We start from the raw sequence: 20,061 nt of genomic DNA, 5'->3' as shown, positions 1-20,061 counted from the left end.
TTGGCCAGGGCATCAGCCTGGGTATTTAAGTCCCTTGGTATTTGGTCAATGTCAAAGGTTTTGAACTTTTTGCAAAGGTTTTTGACATATTCTAAATAAAGCATCATTTTTGAATCTTTTGCTGCATATATTCCTTTGACTTGATTGGAAATTAAGAGAGAGTCAGTTTTTACCTTGAGGTTTGCCACACCGAGTTCTATACATACCTTAAGTCCGGCTATCAGGGCTTCATACTAAGCTTCATTGTTTGTGGCTATGAATTCACAACTAATAGCCTGTGCAATTAGATCTCCCTGTGGTGATTTCAGGACTAGTCCTAGACCAGTTCCTTTCATATTTGTTACTCCATCTACATGTAGGGTCCATTCCTGGTCTGTCTTATGGGTGTCAAGGTGATTGACCTCTTTTATAAGGTCTGGTTCTAGGGTAGGACTGAATTCAGCCACAAAGTCTGTTAATGCCTGAGACTTAATTGTCGTCCTGGGTTCAAAGGTTATGTCATAGGTGCTAATTTGTACTGACCATTTTGCCATTCTGCCTGATAACTCAGGCTTTCTCAGGACATATTTGATAGGTAGGTTGGTTCTTACAATAATTGGGTGGCTTTCAAAATAAGGTCGAAGTTTGGTGCAGGACATGACTAAAGCAAGTACATATTTTTCAAGTAAGCCATACCTGGTTTCTGCATCTAGGAGACTCTTACTTACATAGTAGACTGGATGCTGTTGGCCGTCAATTTCTTTAGTCAGGACTCCACTTATTGCTGTCTCTGTGACAGATAGGTAAACCGTCAGGGGTTCTCCTTTGTCTGGTTTGGCAAGTAGTGGAGGTGTAGTCAGGTATGCTTTAAGATCTTGGAAGGTTGTCTCGTGCTCAGGTAACCATTTGAATGACTTGTTTTTCCTGAGTAGGTCATAGAATGCCTTGCATCTTTCTGATGATCTGGATATGAATATGTTCAGGGCTACAACTCGTCCTGTCATCTTTTGAATGTCTTTGACTGACTGGGGAGATTCTAATTCCAATATAGCTTTTATTTGTTCTGGGCTGCCTTCTATTCCTCTTTTGGTCACCATGTAGCCTAGGAATTTGCCTGAAGAAACTCCACAGTGGCATTTGGAAGGATTAAGCTTCATGTTGAATTCTTCCAGGATCTTGATTTCCAAATCCCTGACATGGTCTTCAGCCTTTTTTTATTTGACCATCATATCATCAATATAAACTTCCATTGTATCACCTATTTGGTCTTTGAACATTGTATTGACCAGGCGTTGGTATGTTGCCCCTGCATTCTTCAGGCCAAAGGGCATTGCTGTGTAACAGTATATGCCTCTTTCCGTGATGAATGCAGTATGTTCCTGGTCAGATGGGTGCATCTTAATCTGGTTAAATCCACTTGAGGCATCCATAAATGTTAGGAGTTCATGCCCTGCTGTAGCATCTACCATTGCGTCTATGTGAGGGAGTGGAAATGGGTCTTTTGGGCAGGCTTTATTGAGATCTGTGTAGTCTACACAAACTCTCCATTTACCATTCTTTTTCTGTACTACTACTACATTGGCTAGCCATTCAGGGTACATGACTTCTCTTATCATCCCCATATCCAAAAGTTTGTCCACTTCTTCATTAATAATAGCATTTCGTTCAGAGGCAAACTTTCTTCTTTTCTGTTGAACGGGCTTATAAGATTTGTCTATATTTAGTTTATGTGTAATAATATTTGCATCTATACCAGCCATATCAAAATGTGATCAGGCAAAACATGAAGATTTACTTTTAAGAAAGCTTACTAATTCTGGCCTGATGTTGTCAGGGACATCAGATCCTATCAGTACATGCCTGTCAGGATACTCAGGATCTAAAATTACTTGATCTGTTTCCATTTTGGTTTCTGCCACATGAGTTGTCCTGACAGGGTACTGTAATTGTTAGGCAAGAGACTTACCTGCCTTGGAGGGTTTCAGTGACTCAGTATAGCATTCCTAAGCAGATTTTTGTTCACCTTTTATAGTTGCTACTCCCCATTCTGTTTGTACCTTGATGCATTGGTGGTAGGTGGAGGATATGGCCCTCACATTATGGATCCATGGTCTTCCTAGGATGGCATTGTAGGACGACAGGCAGTCCAGGACTCCAAATCTTTTGTATGAGGAGACCTCTTCCACATATGTGGGCAGGTGTATTTCCCCCAGTGTATTCCTTGTTTCTCCACTGAATCCTATTAGGACATTAGACTTCTTTATGATTTGACTTTCATCAATCTTCATTGCTTTAAGGACATCAAGCATGATCAGGTTCACTGAGCTGCCTCCATCTACTAGGATTTTTAGGACACGTGCAGTTCCTATTTGCATAGTGATGACCAGGCTATCATGGTGTAGATCTGGAATGCCCTGTATATCAGTGTCGTCAAAAGTAATTTGCGGTAAATTTCTAGGTTTAAAAGGAGATTTTATTTTTGACTCCCTGGCGATTTTCTTTGCAGCTGAACTGGTCAGGCCACAAATCTCAGATCCTCCATTGATGAATTTGACCTCATAGATGGGTGATGTTGGGGGGTAGGTCACGTTGTTGCCTTTCTTAGTTCTTTCTTGTTCCATCATCTTCTCTGTTCTTTGTTGGCATCAGGTCTTTCAGATATCCCTTCTTTAGCAGGTAAACCACTTGTCTGCGCAATCCCAGGCATTCTTCTGTTGTATGCCTTATATCCATGTGAAATTCACACCACCTTGTAGTATCCTTCCTTGAGTTGGGGTTGTCTGACTTCTTTGGCCACTTGACAATGTCTCCCATATGGTCAAGTCTCTTGATTAGTCCTGCACTGTCAACAGAGAAGTTATATTCTTGGATAGGGGGATAAGTATAGGAGTTACCTCATTGTTCATATGTGTAGTTGACTTCAGATCTGTCAGGTCTTGTGTAAGGAGATGGCCTGGAATTGCTCCCTCTGTGGTTGGAACTTTTTCTGTTGACTTTGTCATATCCTGAATTGCTGTCAGTGTTGTATGCCTTGTAGCCTTTATCTTCTTCCAGCCGAATATAGCCTATGGCTAATGCCTGGATATCTTCAAAGGTATGACAGGGTTTCATGGTCATTGCGTCGTAGAAGTCACTATCCATGGGTAACCCTTGCCTGAAATCTTCCACGGTTGTTCCAACATCACATCTGGGGATTAAGACCTTTTCCTTGTTGAATCTTGTCATGTAAGATCCAATTGATTCTCCAGGCTTTTGCTTGATCCTGTATAAGTCACTAGATCTCTTCTCTAGTTCCCTGCTGCTGGCAAACTGATGGTTGAAAGAGTTAACCAGGTCAGCAAAGGACTTGATGCTTCCGTTTGACAGGTTATGTACCATTGTAGGGCAGGTCCGTTCAGGGTTGTTCCAAATCCCTTACACATGCAGACTTGGCGTAGTTCACTGGGAATAAATGCTGCCAACATCCTTTGCTTGTATTAAGCTACATGATTTTGTGGATCTGTGGTCCCATCATAGATTCTCATTGAGGGAACCACAAATTTCTTTGGCAGGTCTATCTTTGCTATTTCATCCACAAAGGGTGAATCAGCATAACTTTCTGGATTTGCTTCTTCAATTGGGGTAGGGACTCCAAAAATCTTTTCAAATCTTTCATGGAGTTTTTGGATTTCCTAGAGCATAGCCATCATGATTGCTGTGTTGGTTTAATCTGGTGAGGTTTCTTCATTTTGGAATTCTTCTGAGTCTATTTCTTCTCCTGCTTTGAACTTTGGTGGAGTAGGAGTACCAATATTGGAGAAATCAATATTCCTGATGATTGAAGAGAATGGTGTGTCAGGCTGAACTTTCAACTTTGATCCTGAAGCTTTTTCTCCCAACTTTAGTTTCAGGCTGGATTCTGATTCTTTTAATTTCGCAACTTCGGCTTCAGCCTGGGCCATTTTCTGTTTCAGCTGTTCCATTTCCAACAATTGTTGTTGGGCGGCAGCCAGTTGTTGCTCAATGCTATCTCCTGCCATTTCTCAAGTTTTTGTGTTATTTGGTTATGGGTTTTGATTATTTTTGAGCTAGATGCCCCACGGTGGGCGCCAATTGTTTTGGCAGGGATTTTACTAAAAGAGAACGCCCTGCCAGGGGATTTAAAGTAGGGTGATCTAACTCAAATAACTCGCTTGACTAGTATTGCTAAGTGAATACACAAATGATAAATAAAGACACAAGGATTTTATACGTGAAAAAACCCTGGGAATAAGGGAAAAAACCACGGGCACCAAGCCAGGAGTGATTGTACTATTATTTTTGATAGCCTGACAGAGTATTCGTGTATCAGGCATGACAGACAAGAATATTGCTTAAGAATACAAGAGTGGAAGTAAGAATGAGAGTGTGTTCAATGTCCCTTCTGTTTTTATCTTCTCTTCTATTTATACTAGCTTCCCAAGTCTCCTTTTTCTGCCGTTTTAGGGTTTCCTGGTAAATAGGGCTTGTGCCCTATTTACCCGGAGGTGGTTGATATCCTTTTAGCCGTTGCCTTTGACTATTCCCTATATCTTTTCCTTCTGAATTGGTCTTCCTTGTTTGTAGGGAGTATATTTAAACAGCTTGGTTGTTGCCTGCTCTGCTTGTGCAACGCTTTTCTTGTGCCTGACGTGTTCTCCTTTCAGGCCAGTGGCTATTTATTTCCTGTCTTGTATCAACTCCTTTTGGATGCATGTTCATATTCAATTAGTGCCTGGTTTCAGGTGTCCTTTGCTTGAATCTTGGTTTTGATTATTGCCTGGCCTCTATCAGGTCAGACAGGGTAATTCTGGGCCCAATAGTTTGCATGTTGAATTGAATGAAAAGTATGTTGAGTGTTTATAATGTGGCATTTTGATAACATGAATAGATCGTTTTGATGATTATATAAGGAGTTACGTATATTTGCATGCGTATTTATGTTTATTTTGATGAAATTATAAATATTGCATAGTATGTTTGGGAAATTAAGATAACATGCGGGTAGTGTATACGAGTCAGCATGACTCGATCGAGTAGGTGAGGTGCTCGATCGAGTGGGTCTGACTTGATCGAGTGGACAGTTTGTTGTTTTTATGGTCAGAACCGTATTTTTGGGTACTCGATCGAGTACATAGGGGCACTCGATCGAGTAGGGGTCACTCGATCGAGTGACGTGTCAGCTCGGTCGAGTATGTTTATGATCAGGAGGTCTGATTGGGTTCTGGAGTCGAGGCACTCGATCGAGTATGTTGGGCACTCGATCGAGTAGCCTCAACTCGATCAAGTGGGTTCTGGCAATCGATCGAGTGGGGTCTATGCAGGCTATATACGTGTTTTGGGTTATAGTATGTATGTTTATATCCACCTTTTCTTATATAGTTACAAGATGCCGCCTAAGAGAAACGCCATGTATGCTAGAGCTGAGAACATGACCACCGATGACATAGTTAAGATGTTGGAGCACCAAGATGTTCTTATGGAAGCTTTAAAGAGAGTGGGGGAAAGATAAGGAGGTTGATCATTCGAAGATTAGCATTCATATAGCGAGATTCAACCCGAAAGAGTATAAGGGGACAGGGGAGCCAATGCTTCTAGATAATTGGCACAGAGAGATGGAGAATATCCTAGATTTGGTGCATTGTCCGGACGAGATGAGGGTAGAACAAGATGCATTCTACTTGAGGGAAGCGGAAGGTGGGAGGTGGGACAAGGTAAAGGTGAATGCTAGGGACATGTATGCAAAGCAGGGGCTGCCTGCTATACCTTGGGAAGAGTTCCGGAGGGCCATGAGGAGAAAGTTTGTACCTGAGCATGTGAGGAGTAAGCTGAGAGAGGAGTTCGATGAGTTTAAGATGACATCTGACATGACGGTGGCTGAGTACTACCGTAAGTTTAATGAGAAAGATAGGTATGCTGAGGATATGGGCTTGAGTGATGAGAACCTAGCTCTGAGGTTTGAGAAGGGGTTGACCCCCAAGATAATGGAGAAGCTACCCGTGGGAATCCTTACAGATGTTAAGGAAGCTTATGAGAGGGCTGGGAGAGCTAAGAGGCTGTTAGAGATTACCCGAGAGAGAGGAGCTGAGAAAAGAAAGGCTGAGAGTGAGGGTGGTGGCCAATCCAATTACAAGAAGGGCAACCACACTTAGGCTAGAGCATACTCATCTGGTTCGGGGTTTAGTGATGGGGCTTCCTTTGGGCGTGGTCGTGGGAGTGGGAGTGGTAGCTGGAGAATGACCTGTTTCGGCTGTGACGGTGAAGGCCACAAGAGGCATGAGTGTACCAGTGTGTTGCCGGGAGGTTTTCAGAGACCGGCTCAGGGGAGCTATTCTCAGGGTCCGGCACAGAGTTATGCGAGCAACATACCAGCTGGTCATGGAACAACCGGGGAGGTCAGAGCAACAACGGTGGAGGTAATCGCAATGGCGGTAATTCTTATCAGAAGCCAGCTACGAACACTAACAACAATCAAGGGTCGAGTGCTAAGCCGACTACCTCAACCAGTACTGTCCAGGGAGGTGGGCAGAAGACCAGTGGAAAGCTGTTTATGATGGAGAAGAAAGCAGCTGAGGACGACGCACATGTTATCACTGGTACTTTTCTTGTTAATGGGGTTCATACCTTTGTTTTGTTTGATTCGGGGGCGTCACAGTCGTTTGTATCTTCGAGTCATGTTATACAGTTGGATCTGAGGGAATATGAGTCTGTAAGTGAGAAAGTCTTTATACCTTCGGGTGAGTCTGTATCATGTGGGAGGTTGTATAGGGATGTATCCATAATAGTTGGGCAATTTTATCTACCTGTAGACTTGCTAGAGTTTCCCTTAGACGGTTTTGAGATGATAGTCGGGATAGATTGGTTAAGAAAGTACAAAGCTAAGATAGACTGTCATCAAAAGAAAGTGTCTCTGAGAGGTCCTAAAGGCATTAGTGTGTCTTATCGTGGGTTTGTTGTCAAACCCAAAGTTAAGTTGATTGCAGCTGTGACCTTGAAGTCCTATCTGAGGAAGGGGTGTCGATGATCTTGTGCCATGTGAGAGATGACAGGATGGAGAGTCCGACAGTTGATCGGATACCAGTTGTGGGGGAGTTTTCAGATGTCTTTCCAGAGGAGATTCCAGGGTTGCCACCAAAGAGGGAGATAGATTTCAGTGTTGAGCTGAAACCGGGGACGGGGCGAATCTCTAAGGCACCGTACCGGATGGGTCCTAAGGAGTTGGAGGAGCTAAGGAAGCAGTTGGATGATCTGATTGAGAGGTGATACATTAGACCTAGTTTATCACCGTGGGGAGCACCAGTTTTGTTTGTAAAAAAGAAAGATGGGAGCCTGAGGTTGTGCATAGATTACAGGGAGCTGAACAGAGTGACAGTGAAGAACAAGTATCCTTTGCCAAGGATACATGACTTGTTTGACCAATTAAGTGGTGTAACAGTCTTTTCTAAGATTGATTTGAGGTTGGGTTACCATTAGGTGAAGATTAGAGAGGAGGACATACCAAAGACAGCCTTCACGTCGAGGTATGGTCATTATGAGTATGTGGTGATGCCGTTTGGGTTATCTAATGCACCAGCTGTGTTTATGGATTTGATGAAGCGGGTCTTCAGTCAGTTCTTGGACAACTTTGTGGTGGTTTTCATAGATGACATCTTAGTCTTTTCTAAGATTAGGGAGGAGCATGAGGAACATCTGAGGATTGTGTTGCAGACCTTGAAGGAACATGAGTTGTATGCCAAGTTGTCCAAGTGTGAGTTCTGGTTAGAGGAAGTTGCTTTTCTGGGGCATGTGATTTCAAAGAAAGAGGTAGCTGTGGATCCTGCAAAGATTGAAGCAGTTACCAAGTGGGAAGCACCAAAAAATGTAGTTGAGATTAGGAGTTTCTTGGGTTTAGCAGGATATTAACGACGGTTCGTGAAAGATTTCTTCAAGATTGCTAGACCTATGACAGCTTTGATGAGGAAAGAGAACAGGTTTCGCTGGGATGAAAGTTGTGAGACGGCGTTCCAAACATTAAAGGAGCGTTTGACCACAGCTCCAATCTTAGCATTGCCTGAAGGGAGTGAGAACTTTGAGGTGTATACAGATGCTTCAAAGAATGGGTTGGGTTGTGTGTTGATGCAAAATGGGAAAGTGATTGCCTATGCTTCTAGGCAATTGAAGCCTTATGAGGAGAACTACCCTACACATGATCTTGAGTTGGGTGCAGTTGTGTTTGCTCTTAATATTTGGAGACATTACCTATATGGGGCGACCTTTAAGGTATTTTCAGATCACAAGAATCTCAAGTACATCTTCACTCAAAAGGAGTTGAACATGAGATAGAGGAGGTGGATGGAGTTGATTGGCGATTACGACATGGATATTATCTACCATGAAGGGAAAGCCAATGTGTTTGCAGATGCTTTGAGTAGAAAGAGTGTGCATTCCTTGTGCACATCTATATCTTTGATGAGATTGAGAGATGAGGTGGGGAAGTTCAGGATACATATGATCCAGAAAGGGGATGCTATGGGAGATTTGACAATGCAGCCTGATCTTTATGATGATATTTACAGTAAACAGGAGTTAGATCCCAAGATTGTGGAGTGGAGAGCTGGAGTAGAGAAAGGGACAGTGTCTAGATTCTCTATTCATACAAATGGTAGTGTGAGATTTGATGGGAGGTGGTGTGTCCCTAATGATGAAGAGCTGAAAAAGATGATCATGATAAAGGCTCATTGCACACCATACTCGGTACATCCAGGCGGTGACAAGCTATACAAGGATTTGAAAAAGACTTTATGGTGGCCTGGGATGAAGAAAGAAGCAGCTGAGTTCGTGGCTCGTTGTTTGACATGTCAGAGAGTGAAAGGGGAGCTGCGTCGACCACAAGGTAAGATTCAGTCTCTTGAGGTACCTGAGTGGAAGTGGGAGTCCATTTCTATGTATTTCATTGTGGGTTTACCGAAGAGTCAACAGGGTAACAACATGATATGGGTTATAGTGGATCGACTAACCAAGTCAGCTCATTTTGTGCCAATGAAAGATACATGGACTAAGGAACAGTTAACTATGGCTTATCGGAAGAATGTAGTGAGATTACATGGGGTGCCTAAAGATATAGTGTCTGACAGAGATTTGAGATTTATCTCACGGTTTTGGAAAGAGTTGCAGGAGTCTTTGGGGACTACCTTGAAGATGAGTACAGCATTTTATCCTGCGACAGATGGCCAGACTGAGAGGACCATCAAGACTCTAGAGGATATGTTGCGAGCTTGTGTTATGGATTTTGGTGGTAGCTGGGAATAGAGGTTAGATTTGATTGAGTTTTCTTACAACAACAGCTATCACACCAGTATTGGCATGGCGCCATTTGAGGCTTTATATGGGAGGATATGTAGGAGTCCGATTTGTTGAGACGATAGTGCTGAGGCAGTGGTTTTGGGACCAGAGATGGTACATGAGATGGTGGAGCAGATTAAGCTGATCAAACAGAGGATGAGAGCGGCCCAGGATCGACAAAAGAGTTATGCTGATCTACATCGACGGGATATAGAGTTTCAGGTTGGGGACAAGGTTCTTTTGAAAGTGTCTCCTATACGTGGGGTCATGAGATTTTGTAAGAAAGGGAAGCTGAGCCAGAAGTTCATAGGACCGTATGAGATCTTAGACCGTGTGGGTGAGGTTGCTTATCGGTTGGCTTTACCGTCTGCTTTGGATAGGGTACATAATGTGTTTTATGTTTCTCAACTGCGAAAGTATGTTAGTGATCCGTCACATGTGTTAGAGGTAGAGAACATAGAGCTGGATGAGTCATTGTCTTATCTTGAGGTGCCTAAGCAGATTCTTGATCGAAAGGTTAGGAAAACTAGACATGGTGAAACAGTGTTGGTTAAGGCTATTTGGTCTAATCATGAGGTTGAGGAGGCTACATGGGAGGCGGAACAGGCTATGAGGGAGCGGTACCCGTCTATTTTTTATCAGGTATGTATGGTTGCGGGGACGTAACCTTGTTTCTTTTAGGGGGGGTAGGAGATGGTCGCGAAGAGTTTTTACATGTTTTTATGTTGATTATGATATAGTTAGTAGTTGTTTGAGTCAGGTTGAGTTTGGTTTGGTAAGTATGTTTTGGAGTTTTATGTTGAGTTTTGTTTTTGTTGTTGTGTCGGGAGAGTGTTAGTGTGTTTTTGTTTTGTTGTGGTTTGAACTTCGGGGACGAAGTTCTTTTTAAGGAGGGAAGACTGTAATACTACGGTTTTATGAGTCTTTGGGTACTCTATCGAGTGGGGCTTACTCTGCGAGTAAGTAGGTTTGGTATACGAAACAGTAGTCTGCCTGTAGGGTACTCGATCGAGTAGCCTTGGCACTCGATCGAGTAAGTGGCACTCGATCGAGTAAGTCGGTTATCAGGTGATTTGCGACGGGTTTGTTAATAATGCGGATTAATATATAATACTCCGTCATCTTTTTCCTAAACACTTTTACAGATTTAAAAACACAAAAAGGAGAGATTGCAAGTTACGTTGTTCGATTCATTCGCATTATTGGCAAATCCCGGAGCTAGAGGTGTCGGTTTCCTTTGTTCTTTATACCGTTGTGATCCTTGCGTCAAGGGTAAGTTCTACGTATCATTTTTATAGCGTTTGTTTAATGTTGGTTAAACCCTAATTTGGGGATTTGGGGGTTTTTATGATTGTATGGTTAAGGTAGTAATTGTATGAATGTATGTATAGGAGGAGGGTTCGTAGAAGAGAGGTTTTGAGACAGCTGCTAGATCATCTGATTCTGTGATTGCTTTCCAGGTAGGGTTTCCCTACTCAGTATTAATTACATGATGTGTTTGGTGGTTTCATTATGATTATTGTTAAAGTATATTGTTGGTGGTTGTGACGGTTGTTGGTTATATTGTTGGTTCTATTGTTGATTAATATCGTTGATTGTTGTTGTATCTGTCTGTGGTCTTCGGGGTGCGTCCCTGGCTGAGTGGAGTCATTTGCGGGAGTGGCTTCACGCCCTTGATTCGCCTTCTGTGGAACCCGCCACAGAAGGGATGTGCACATTAATGAACATGGGTTTATCGCTCGATGGAGATTAGCGGGGCTTAGGTGGGTACGGCTGCGGTCCCCCACTGGCGGTGTGGAGTATCTGTTGCGATGGGTACTCTGGCAGGGATACACACTTTAGTGTGTAGTCAGTTGTGTGGAGATTGATTATGAAGACTGGGGTTTGATGTGACGATCGAGCTGTTTGGCATTTGTTTTATTGTGATTTATATTGTGTAATTAGTACTGACCCCGTTGTTTGTTTTGTAAAACTGTGGTGATCCATTCGGGGATGGTGAGCAGTTGTTGAGCAGGTTTGATATGATGCGTTTGGGCTATCTGGGATGAGTCGTCACTTGGCAATTAGAAGAGTCTTCCGATGTATCAGACGATGTCCTTAGTTATTCAGTTTTGCTAGCAGACAGTTGTGGTTTTGGATTGTATTTGATTTAACAGTTTTGGTTTGAGACATGTAATCACTTAAACTATATTTACTTTTAAAGTACGTTTCTTTATTGTCTTATGATTATCATTGGCTCGGGTAACCGAGATGGTGACATTCCTATACCTGAGTGGTCCTGGTAAGGCACTTGGAGTATGGGGGTGTCACAGAGAGGGCAAGGTGATGATTTGGTTCCATAGGAATTGACGCAGGCTTCGCCCCAAGTAAACCGAATTCGGATAGGATATCTAGAGCATACTGCGTGCTACTTCCATGCCGAGGAAGTATTTTAAAGTACCCCAAGTCTTTCATATAAAAACATGAGCTTAAATAAGTTTTGAATTGAGTAATAGCAGTATGGTTATTACTACAAATTACCAAGTCATCGACATAGACTAGCACATGGAGTTCGACCGTCTTTCGCTTCATTAGGAACAAGGAATGATCGTATGGGCTTTGAACAAAACCATATGTGGTGAGTGCAGCGGCTAGCTTTGCGTACCAACAACGAGGAGCTAGGCAAAGGCCGTATAGGGACTTGTTTAGGCGGCATACTTTACCGTTAGTATGTTGATCAAAACCTGGTGGCAGTTTAATATAGACCTTCGTGAAGAAAGGCATTATGAACATCCATTTGATGGAGTTCCCAATGACGGGCAGCGGCAATGGCTAATAAGGTGCGAACAGTGACGAGTTTCAAGGTAGGGGCAAAAGTTTCTCCGTAGTCGACTCCTTCCACTTGACGGTTACCAAGGGCGACGAGCCGTTATTTGTATCTCTCCACTGACCCGTTGGCATTATATTTGATTTTAAAGACCCATTTTCACCCAATTGCTTTCTTGCCGGGAGGTAAAGCGACAAGATTCCATGTGTGATTATTGTTCAAAGCCGCAATCTCTTTATCCATGGCATCGCGCCATTTAGGATCCTACATTGCAACACGAAAAGTACTTGGCTCGTGATGTTGAGTCACGGCCATTAAAAAAATTCTATGTTTCAAGGAAAACTTGTCACAATTAACGTAATTAGAAATTGGGAAGTGCATACCCGAGGAGGACGATTGTGCGGTGGTGGATTAGGCATGGGGGAGATTAATGACGTAGTCACGAAGTTGGGAATTTGGTATTTTAGTGCGGGCACCCTTACCCATTTGAGAGGTGGTAGAGGTGGAAGGAACAATAGCTGGATTATTGGTGGCAGTCGTGGGATTTGGTGCGGCTGTGTTGGGCTCGGTGGTGGTCGTAGTGGTGGTGTTGGTAGGGGTCGTTGTAGTATTGTCGTTTGGGGTCGTGGTATTGGTTAGTTCGGTGGTGGGGATTGTGTGAGGGCTCGAGGAGATGATGATGGGTTCGGCATGTAGGTCATCGAAGGGAAAGATAAAGGAGTCTCGATGAGGGATAGGATTAGAATTTTGAAAAGAAAATTCTTTTTCAATAAAAACGTCTCGAGAATCAATATGACTCGATTTCAAGGTAATAAACCTTCCAACCTTTCTTTCAAAAAGGGTAACCAAGAAAAACGCATTTTCGACTACGAGGTGCAAATTTATCCCGAGTTCGATTAATATTGCGGGCGTAGCAAAGGCAACGGAAAACACGCAAATTTGTAAGAGTTGGTGATTTGTTAAAAATGATTTCATAAGGCGTCTTTTCATGTAAGATGCGTGTAGGAGTACGATTAATTAAAAAACCGCACTCAAAACACATTCGCCCAAAAAATAAACAAGTAAATGAGCTTGAAACATTAAGGTGCGGGCGACATTTAAAATATGTCGATGTTTCTTCTCGACACGACTGATAGGCTATGTCGCGCACCTAACAAAGATAATTTTCCCTTGACACAAATTAATGTAGTACGAGGGGTCGAACACAAGGAGACGAGAATTGCGCAATGAAATGCTATGAGTGGACTTCTATCAAGGTCGATAACGATTGATTGGTTTGTTTGGTTTGATGATTAGCAAATGAAACGATAAAAAATATATGGTTAAAGGAGTCTATGGGAGTCGGGTCACACATGCAATTGTAAAAATATATTCATGTTAAACTCGGAATAAATAACATTTTCAATTGTTTAGGATAAAGATACCCACCTCTCGATATTAGTGTCAACCATGGACCGGGTCCTAGAGAACTCTCGTTATGACTAAGGCCCTGTTCTTTCTGGCTTTTTAGAGCCGAATCAATCGAATCAATCGAATGGAGCCGAGCCGAATCGAATCGAGCCGAATCGAATCGAATGGAGCTGAATCGAATCAATCAATCAATGGAGCCGAATCGAATCAATCGAAATCGAATCAATCGAATCAATCGAATCAATAGAGTAATGAGTTGAATCGAATCGAATCGAATAAAGTTGAATTGAGCTGAATTGAACTGAAATAATCATATTAATAATAATAATAATAGTATTCAATATTATTGTTATTATCAACTATAATATATTAATATTCATAGTATAATAGTAATATTAAAATTAATATTTATAAGAAAAAAATTACTATAATATTATATATGAATAATCATAAATTATAATAATGAAAAAATAGTATTTTTCTACTAATAATATTTTTAATAACAATAATAAATAATAAGGTCATATTAATAATGATATTAGTAAAATAATTGTTTAGAATAAAAACACTCAAGTAAGCGTTGCTCGAATTCAAGTCGAGTCAACGCCCTACTCTCATATGGCATCTCGAGCCTATGCTTGCTCTCTTCGGATGGATCTTTCACGCATAACAAAGGCCTCAGAGGGTATGCAAAAGGTTCTTCTCTGATGCCTTACGGTAATGATGGATAGTCGGGACCTTGCTTGAAGCTAAGGTCTCTGTGCCCTCTTGTAGTAGCTCGAGTAGTCTTACTTCTAGAGAGAGGAAGTTGTTGGTGAGAAGTTTTTACCATTGATTGGTGAATAGTGAGATATTTATAGGTTTTATGTGTACCTCAAATGATGGTTTGGCAAGCACGGTTGCCATATTCGCTATGAATACGCCTTATCGATTCGCGATTCGCTTATAGAAAATGTGTTACATGTATTTTCAGTAATCAACTTGATAGAATTCGCTTTTAACGATTTGTGATTCGTAGGGTACCAAGCGAATTTGTAACCATGTTGGCAAGCGTGTTGACTTGTAAGACCCCGTATTGGCAAGTGAGTCAAGTCGGTTCGGTGTGCCTCATTAATAATATTAATAATAAATGTTATGAATTTTAATAATAATACCAATAAATATTATGAATTTTAATAATAATACCAATAATAATAATAATAATAATAATAATAATAATAATAATAATAATAATAATAATATTATGAACAACAACAACAACAATAACATTAACATTAACATTAATAACATTATTATTCATTTTAATAATAATATTCACCATCATCATCATCATAATAATAATAGTAATAATAATAAATAAATAATAATAATAGTAATAATAATAAATAAATAAATTATTAACAATATTATTAATTATAATAATAATAATAAATATAAATAATATTAATATTAAAAAAATAGTATTATTGTTAATAAAATTAATAATAACTATTATTTAAATTAGTAAAGCTGAAATGAGCTGAATTTAATGGAACTGAGCTTAATCGAAATGAGCTGAATCAATCGAATCGAATCGAATCGAATCGAGCAATCAATCGAATCGAATGAATGGAGCCGAATCAATCGAATCAATCGAATGGAGCCGAATCGAATCGAATCGAGAATCGAATCGAATAGAGCCGAAAGTGAATCGAAATGGGCTGAAAATAAGCCAGAAAGAACAGGGCCTAAGTCGTCCTACTACACATGCTTAGTCTAATCTGATTCCGTGCCTCTCGACTTATAGAACGAATTAACAAACTTAATCAATGAATATGGCCACTAAACAAAGATTAATCGTGACGATACAAACATGTGATATAAACAAATAGACAATATTATGTCAACCTAATTTAACATTTTAATATTAGTAATTGCATGGCTTCCCTAGTCCCTAGACTAAGGAAATTTAGCTACTCATATTGAAATGAAAACTACAAACTATGATGTATGAAATGCTAAACATGATTATAGAAATGATATAAACTAAAGGGTGAATTATGAAATATGAGAATTAACTATGTGATAGAATTAAAATACTAATGATAAAACTATGTAATAACTAAAATAGAAATGTAAACTAAATAAACTAGAATTAGAATTACCGAATAAGGAATAGAACTTGAACTAAGGACTTGTAAGGAAGAACAAATGAGAACCAAAAGCTTGAATAAATAAGAACCAGATGTTTATAACCAAATGCTTAACAATATTAGAACTAAAATGAAAACCATGAGAGTATTTTTGTGTGCTTAAGAATACAAGAAATGTGATATTGTATGATGAAAAATAAGATGTTAATTAGGTCGGACCTAGCTCTCTATTTATATGGAGCTAGGACTTGAAACGTAAACACTAAGGGCAAGGAAACACCGATCGGGGATGCCAACCCCGATCGGGATAGTGGCTTTCCAGCTTGGTCTTCTTAATTCCTCTAGTTAATGCTCAAGGAATTCAAAGTTGATGTTTAATGCCTTGTTTAATCATCCGATAATGATCTTAAAGCATGGCATCCAATGTATTCTAGCATCCTAAGCTTCCACCTAGTTGGACTTGAATTCTTGGGATTGACTTGCATTTGACTTCATTTTGCATTTCTCATTTCAATCCACATCTTTCTGCATGCAAATCCATGTAACACTTCAAGGTTAGTCCAACTCATGCTCCACACTTAGCCTTGTATACTAGCTCTTGCAAATTTGTTAGAAATAAGCTCCTAAAAGCTCAAGTTCCTACAAAATGTGACAAAACATGCAAAGACAACTAGAATACAATATTAGCTCATAAAATCACTAAGGTTAGTGCAATAATCATATATATATTAGAGCCAAAGTATATATAAAATGGACTTATCAATGACCATTTTGTTGTGGGGGTGTCGATGTTAAAATTTTGAAATAAAATACCATTCGTGAGGAAAACATTTTGAAGAGGTGAAAATTCGGTTCCATTGTCACTACGAATGGTTTTGATTTTCGTGTTAAATTGTCGTTCGTCCAATGCAATAAAATTTAAAAGTTTTTGAGTCGTTTCATGTTTATGGCGCATAAGGTACACCCAAATGCAGCGAGAAAAAATCATCGACAGTGGTAAGGAAAAAATGTGAGTCACAAGATTTATTTGCCGAATAGGGGCCCCATAAATCGCAATGTATGAGATCAAAAGTACGAGTAATGGAAGAAGTACTTAAAGAAAAAACTTCTCGAGTTTGTTTAGCACGAATGCAAGTGTCACAAGTTTTGCTATAAAAGAGCAAATCATTATTCAAATGCTTAAAAAAGGTAAAAATTTGGTAGAGGTGGAAGAGGGATGCCCCAGCCTTCGATGCCATAAATAGACGGGTTCAGTGGAGGTAACAGAATGAACACGTGCACTACTCCCCCAGACGTCATGTAAGTAATAAAGTTTGTCTTTTTGTTCACCCGCACCAATCGTCTTCCTCAAGATACGATCCTGAATAAGACACAATTTGTGTGTAAATTGAATAAAAATATTATCATTAAGAAGTAAAGAGGATACCTAAATGAGATTTCAATGTAAATTGTGTGCATAAAGAACATTTTTCATAATTAAATTTGGAGTGAGAGTGATGTCACCGGTTTTGGTGGCGGTAGTACGATCGCCATTAGGGAGGCCTACTGGTTAGGGCTCCAAATCGATCAGTCATTTTTGTGATAAGAGCCAAATTTCCCGACATGTGATGGGAGGCTTCCGTGTCGATAATCCAAGAGGAAAGCAAAGAATTACCTTAGAGATGATCAGAGTCTCGAGTTGAAGCATTTCTGGACTGCCATAGAGTGTTTAGTTCGTGTAACTGACTGGGAGTGAGGTTATTGAGATCGAGTCGATCAAATTCAGTCGAAATTAGGCCACGAGAAGAGGACGGAGCAGCAGCAACGTAAGCTTTTGCGGGCACATTAGATCGAGTGGAAGGAGTATTACCTCCATTGGAACGACCTCGAGGATCAGGCACCACTATAGCCCTGTCAAAATCAGAATCCACACCAATATAGATACGGTCACGGGGGCAATCACCCCACAATCGGGAAACTTGCCTGTAACCCGGAAGCAAGTTTTGTATGTATGGTCGTCTCTCTTGCAAGCAATACAGGACAGTTTATCACCCTGGTTCGAGTCACAGAGGAAGGGTCGGGGTTTGGAGTCTTGGGGATTATTGTGACGGGTCAGAGGACGGCCCCCATGGTGGGATTTCTGACCAATAGGGGCTCGAGCAGCAAAAACCATAGGTTCGGAACGAGTCTCGGTGGTAGTGGTTGTGAGATTGTGAACCCGCCCCTCCTACATGATTTTACTGTAAACTTGGTTGAGGGAGGGAAGGGGTGTGTTACTAAGGATATTAGACCGAACGGTAGCAAATTTGGAGTCGAGTCCCATAAGAAAATCTCGAGTTTTCTTTTTCTCACGACGGAGAAGAAAGGTCTTAGTCAGATCGCAAGTGCATTTCTTGCACTCACACAAGAGTAACGGGTCACATTCATAAAAATCATCCCACAATTTCTTTAAACGACCATAATAACTAGTAACAGATTCGAATGGGGTTTGCTTACATGCCATGAGATCGGCTTGAAGTTGATAGATCCGAGCTTCGTCGTTCTTCGAGAAGCGTTCCCAAAATTCTTCCCATAAGATTTTGGCAACATCTTGTTTGGAAACCGTTGAGCGAAGATCGGGATCAATTGAATTGCGAATCCAAGAGACCGCCAAAGCATTGAGGGACAACCACGGATCGTAGTCGTCGGATGTTTCAGTAGGGGCTTTGATGGAGCCATTAATCAGACCAAGCTTTTGCTTGGCGAGGAGAGCGGTATGCATAACGTATGGCCACTCATCGTAATTGGTTTTGGTTAGCGGAAGAGAGCAAATTGATGCTCCGGGATTGTCGGTATTGAGAATGGTATATGGGGTGATTTTCATGTAGTCGGATTTTGGTTGTTCACCAGTCGTCATGGTGGTGATGTAGTTTCGAAAAAAAAAAAAAAAACCGATATTTGTAACCTAGTTCACTGATGCCATGTTAGACATTGTGAATCATATTCATCGTATAATGGAGAAGGATTGAAGGTTTGAATTGTGTGTATTATTCATATATTGTGTGCTATTTGTACAAGAAATATTTGTGTAGCTAGTTTAAATATACAAGGAAAGGATCATGTACATATTGCAAAATATATGCTAATTGCTCTAATTACACTTATACACCAAATCTTTCCGTCTTTGGAAGATGCCTTCCAACAGCTATGATGTAACGGCTCTTTGGCTTGGCTGATTGGTTAACAGTAATGGTGTTTGGCGTGAATTTGCTTTTCTTCGATGTATTGTGCAAGTAATGCACTAATGCCTTGAAAACAAGTACGATGGTAATGGTGTTTGTAGTGGAGTGGTCTATTTTTTTTACTCAATTCTTTTTTTTCAATGTAGAATGTAGAAGTTTACGAATATAGTATGTGTTTGTAGAATGTTTATGTATGTAGTACATGTGTTTGTAAAGATAATTCATAAACGAACAATGTAGTACATGATTAATTAGGGTGGGTGAAATAGAGGACTATGGATAAGTGAAATTAGAGATAATAGTTTAGAGAGAAGTTAGAGAGGGAAAATGAAAGGAGTATAATTGTCAATATTGTACTGCGAGGAGTAAAATGCTTACTGCGAAAATGAGCATCCAATTAATTAAGTTTATAACTAATGGTTTAAAAGCTTAGGTGAATTGAGTGAATTGACAACTCTATTCAAAATTATTAATGATTAATTAATAATTAAGTTTATACTTAATGGAAGATAGATAGATTTTTTTTAGCATATTGAGTGAATGAAATTAGTCTCACGTCACAATAAATATTGTTACTCACATTAATTTGTCATGTCACATTAATTTGATGTTTTGAGTACCCTTTTAATTATATTGTACATTGTATATTGTATATATTATGAGAATTAGTACCATTTATATACGTCACCGCATATATTTTACGGAGTATAAGATTACACGTTCTATAATAATTTATAGTAGCTCTTACTTAAAACGGATGTACCCCTTTTATTTATAAAACGAATTCAAATATTACCACATGATAATAGGCACAACATTATTTTTTAAATACATAAGCAACTTATCTTTGTTTGTTTTTTTTTTTTTTTTTTGGTACATAAGAGGGCTAAAACCGATTCTAAGGAATGAAACGAGGGGTAGTAACCCCTAACAAGTCTTCACGGAGAATAGTTCTAAGGACTTCCGGGGGTTCTTCGAGGAAGGTGACTTCGGTAGGAGCATTAACACCTTGATTAGCGAGCCAGTCACTCGCCCGATTAGCTTCCCTAAACACGTGTTCTAAATGAACTTGCCATCCTGGAAGGCGGATAAGTTCCTTGCAGCGGGCTACTAGGGGTCGAATACTATTGCTCACGAGCTGATCTTTAAGGACCAAATCGACGCAGATAACATTATCCATATGAACGAGAAGCTTGGAGATTTGATAAACTCTCGC

The 20,061-nt window shown here is 40.3% G+C and overlaps 1 protein-coding gene across 1 annotated transcript; it reads right to left on the bottom strand.

The window, feature by feature from the left end:
* Positions 1-16,970: 16,970 nt before the first annotated feature.
* On the bottom strand, positions 16,971-18,520 carry LOC141641452 (uncharacterized). The gene is made up of 3 exons (XM_074450111.1): positions 18,030-18,520; positions 17,495-17,535; positions 16,971-17,005 (listed from the first exon to the last, which is right to left on the bottom strand). The coding sequence occupies exons 1-3, from the start codon at positions 18,518-18,520 to the stop codon at positions 16,971-16,973; spliced, it is 567 nt and encodes a 188-aa protein (XP_074306212.1).
* Between the last annotated feature and the right edge of the window lie 1,541 nt (positions 18,521-20,061).

Source organism: Silene latifolia, chromosome 2, assembly GCF_048544455.1.
Source record: "Silene latifolia isolate original U9 population chromosome 2, ASM4854445v1, whole genome shotgun sequence".
Taxonomy (NCBI): domain Eukaryota; kingdom Viridiplantae; phylum Streptophyta; class Magnoliopsida; order Caryophyllales; family Caryophyllaceae; genus Silene; species Silene latifolia.
This window is presented reverse-complemented; position numbering and strand designations above follow the sequence as displayed.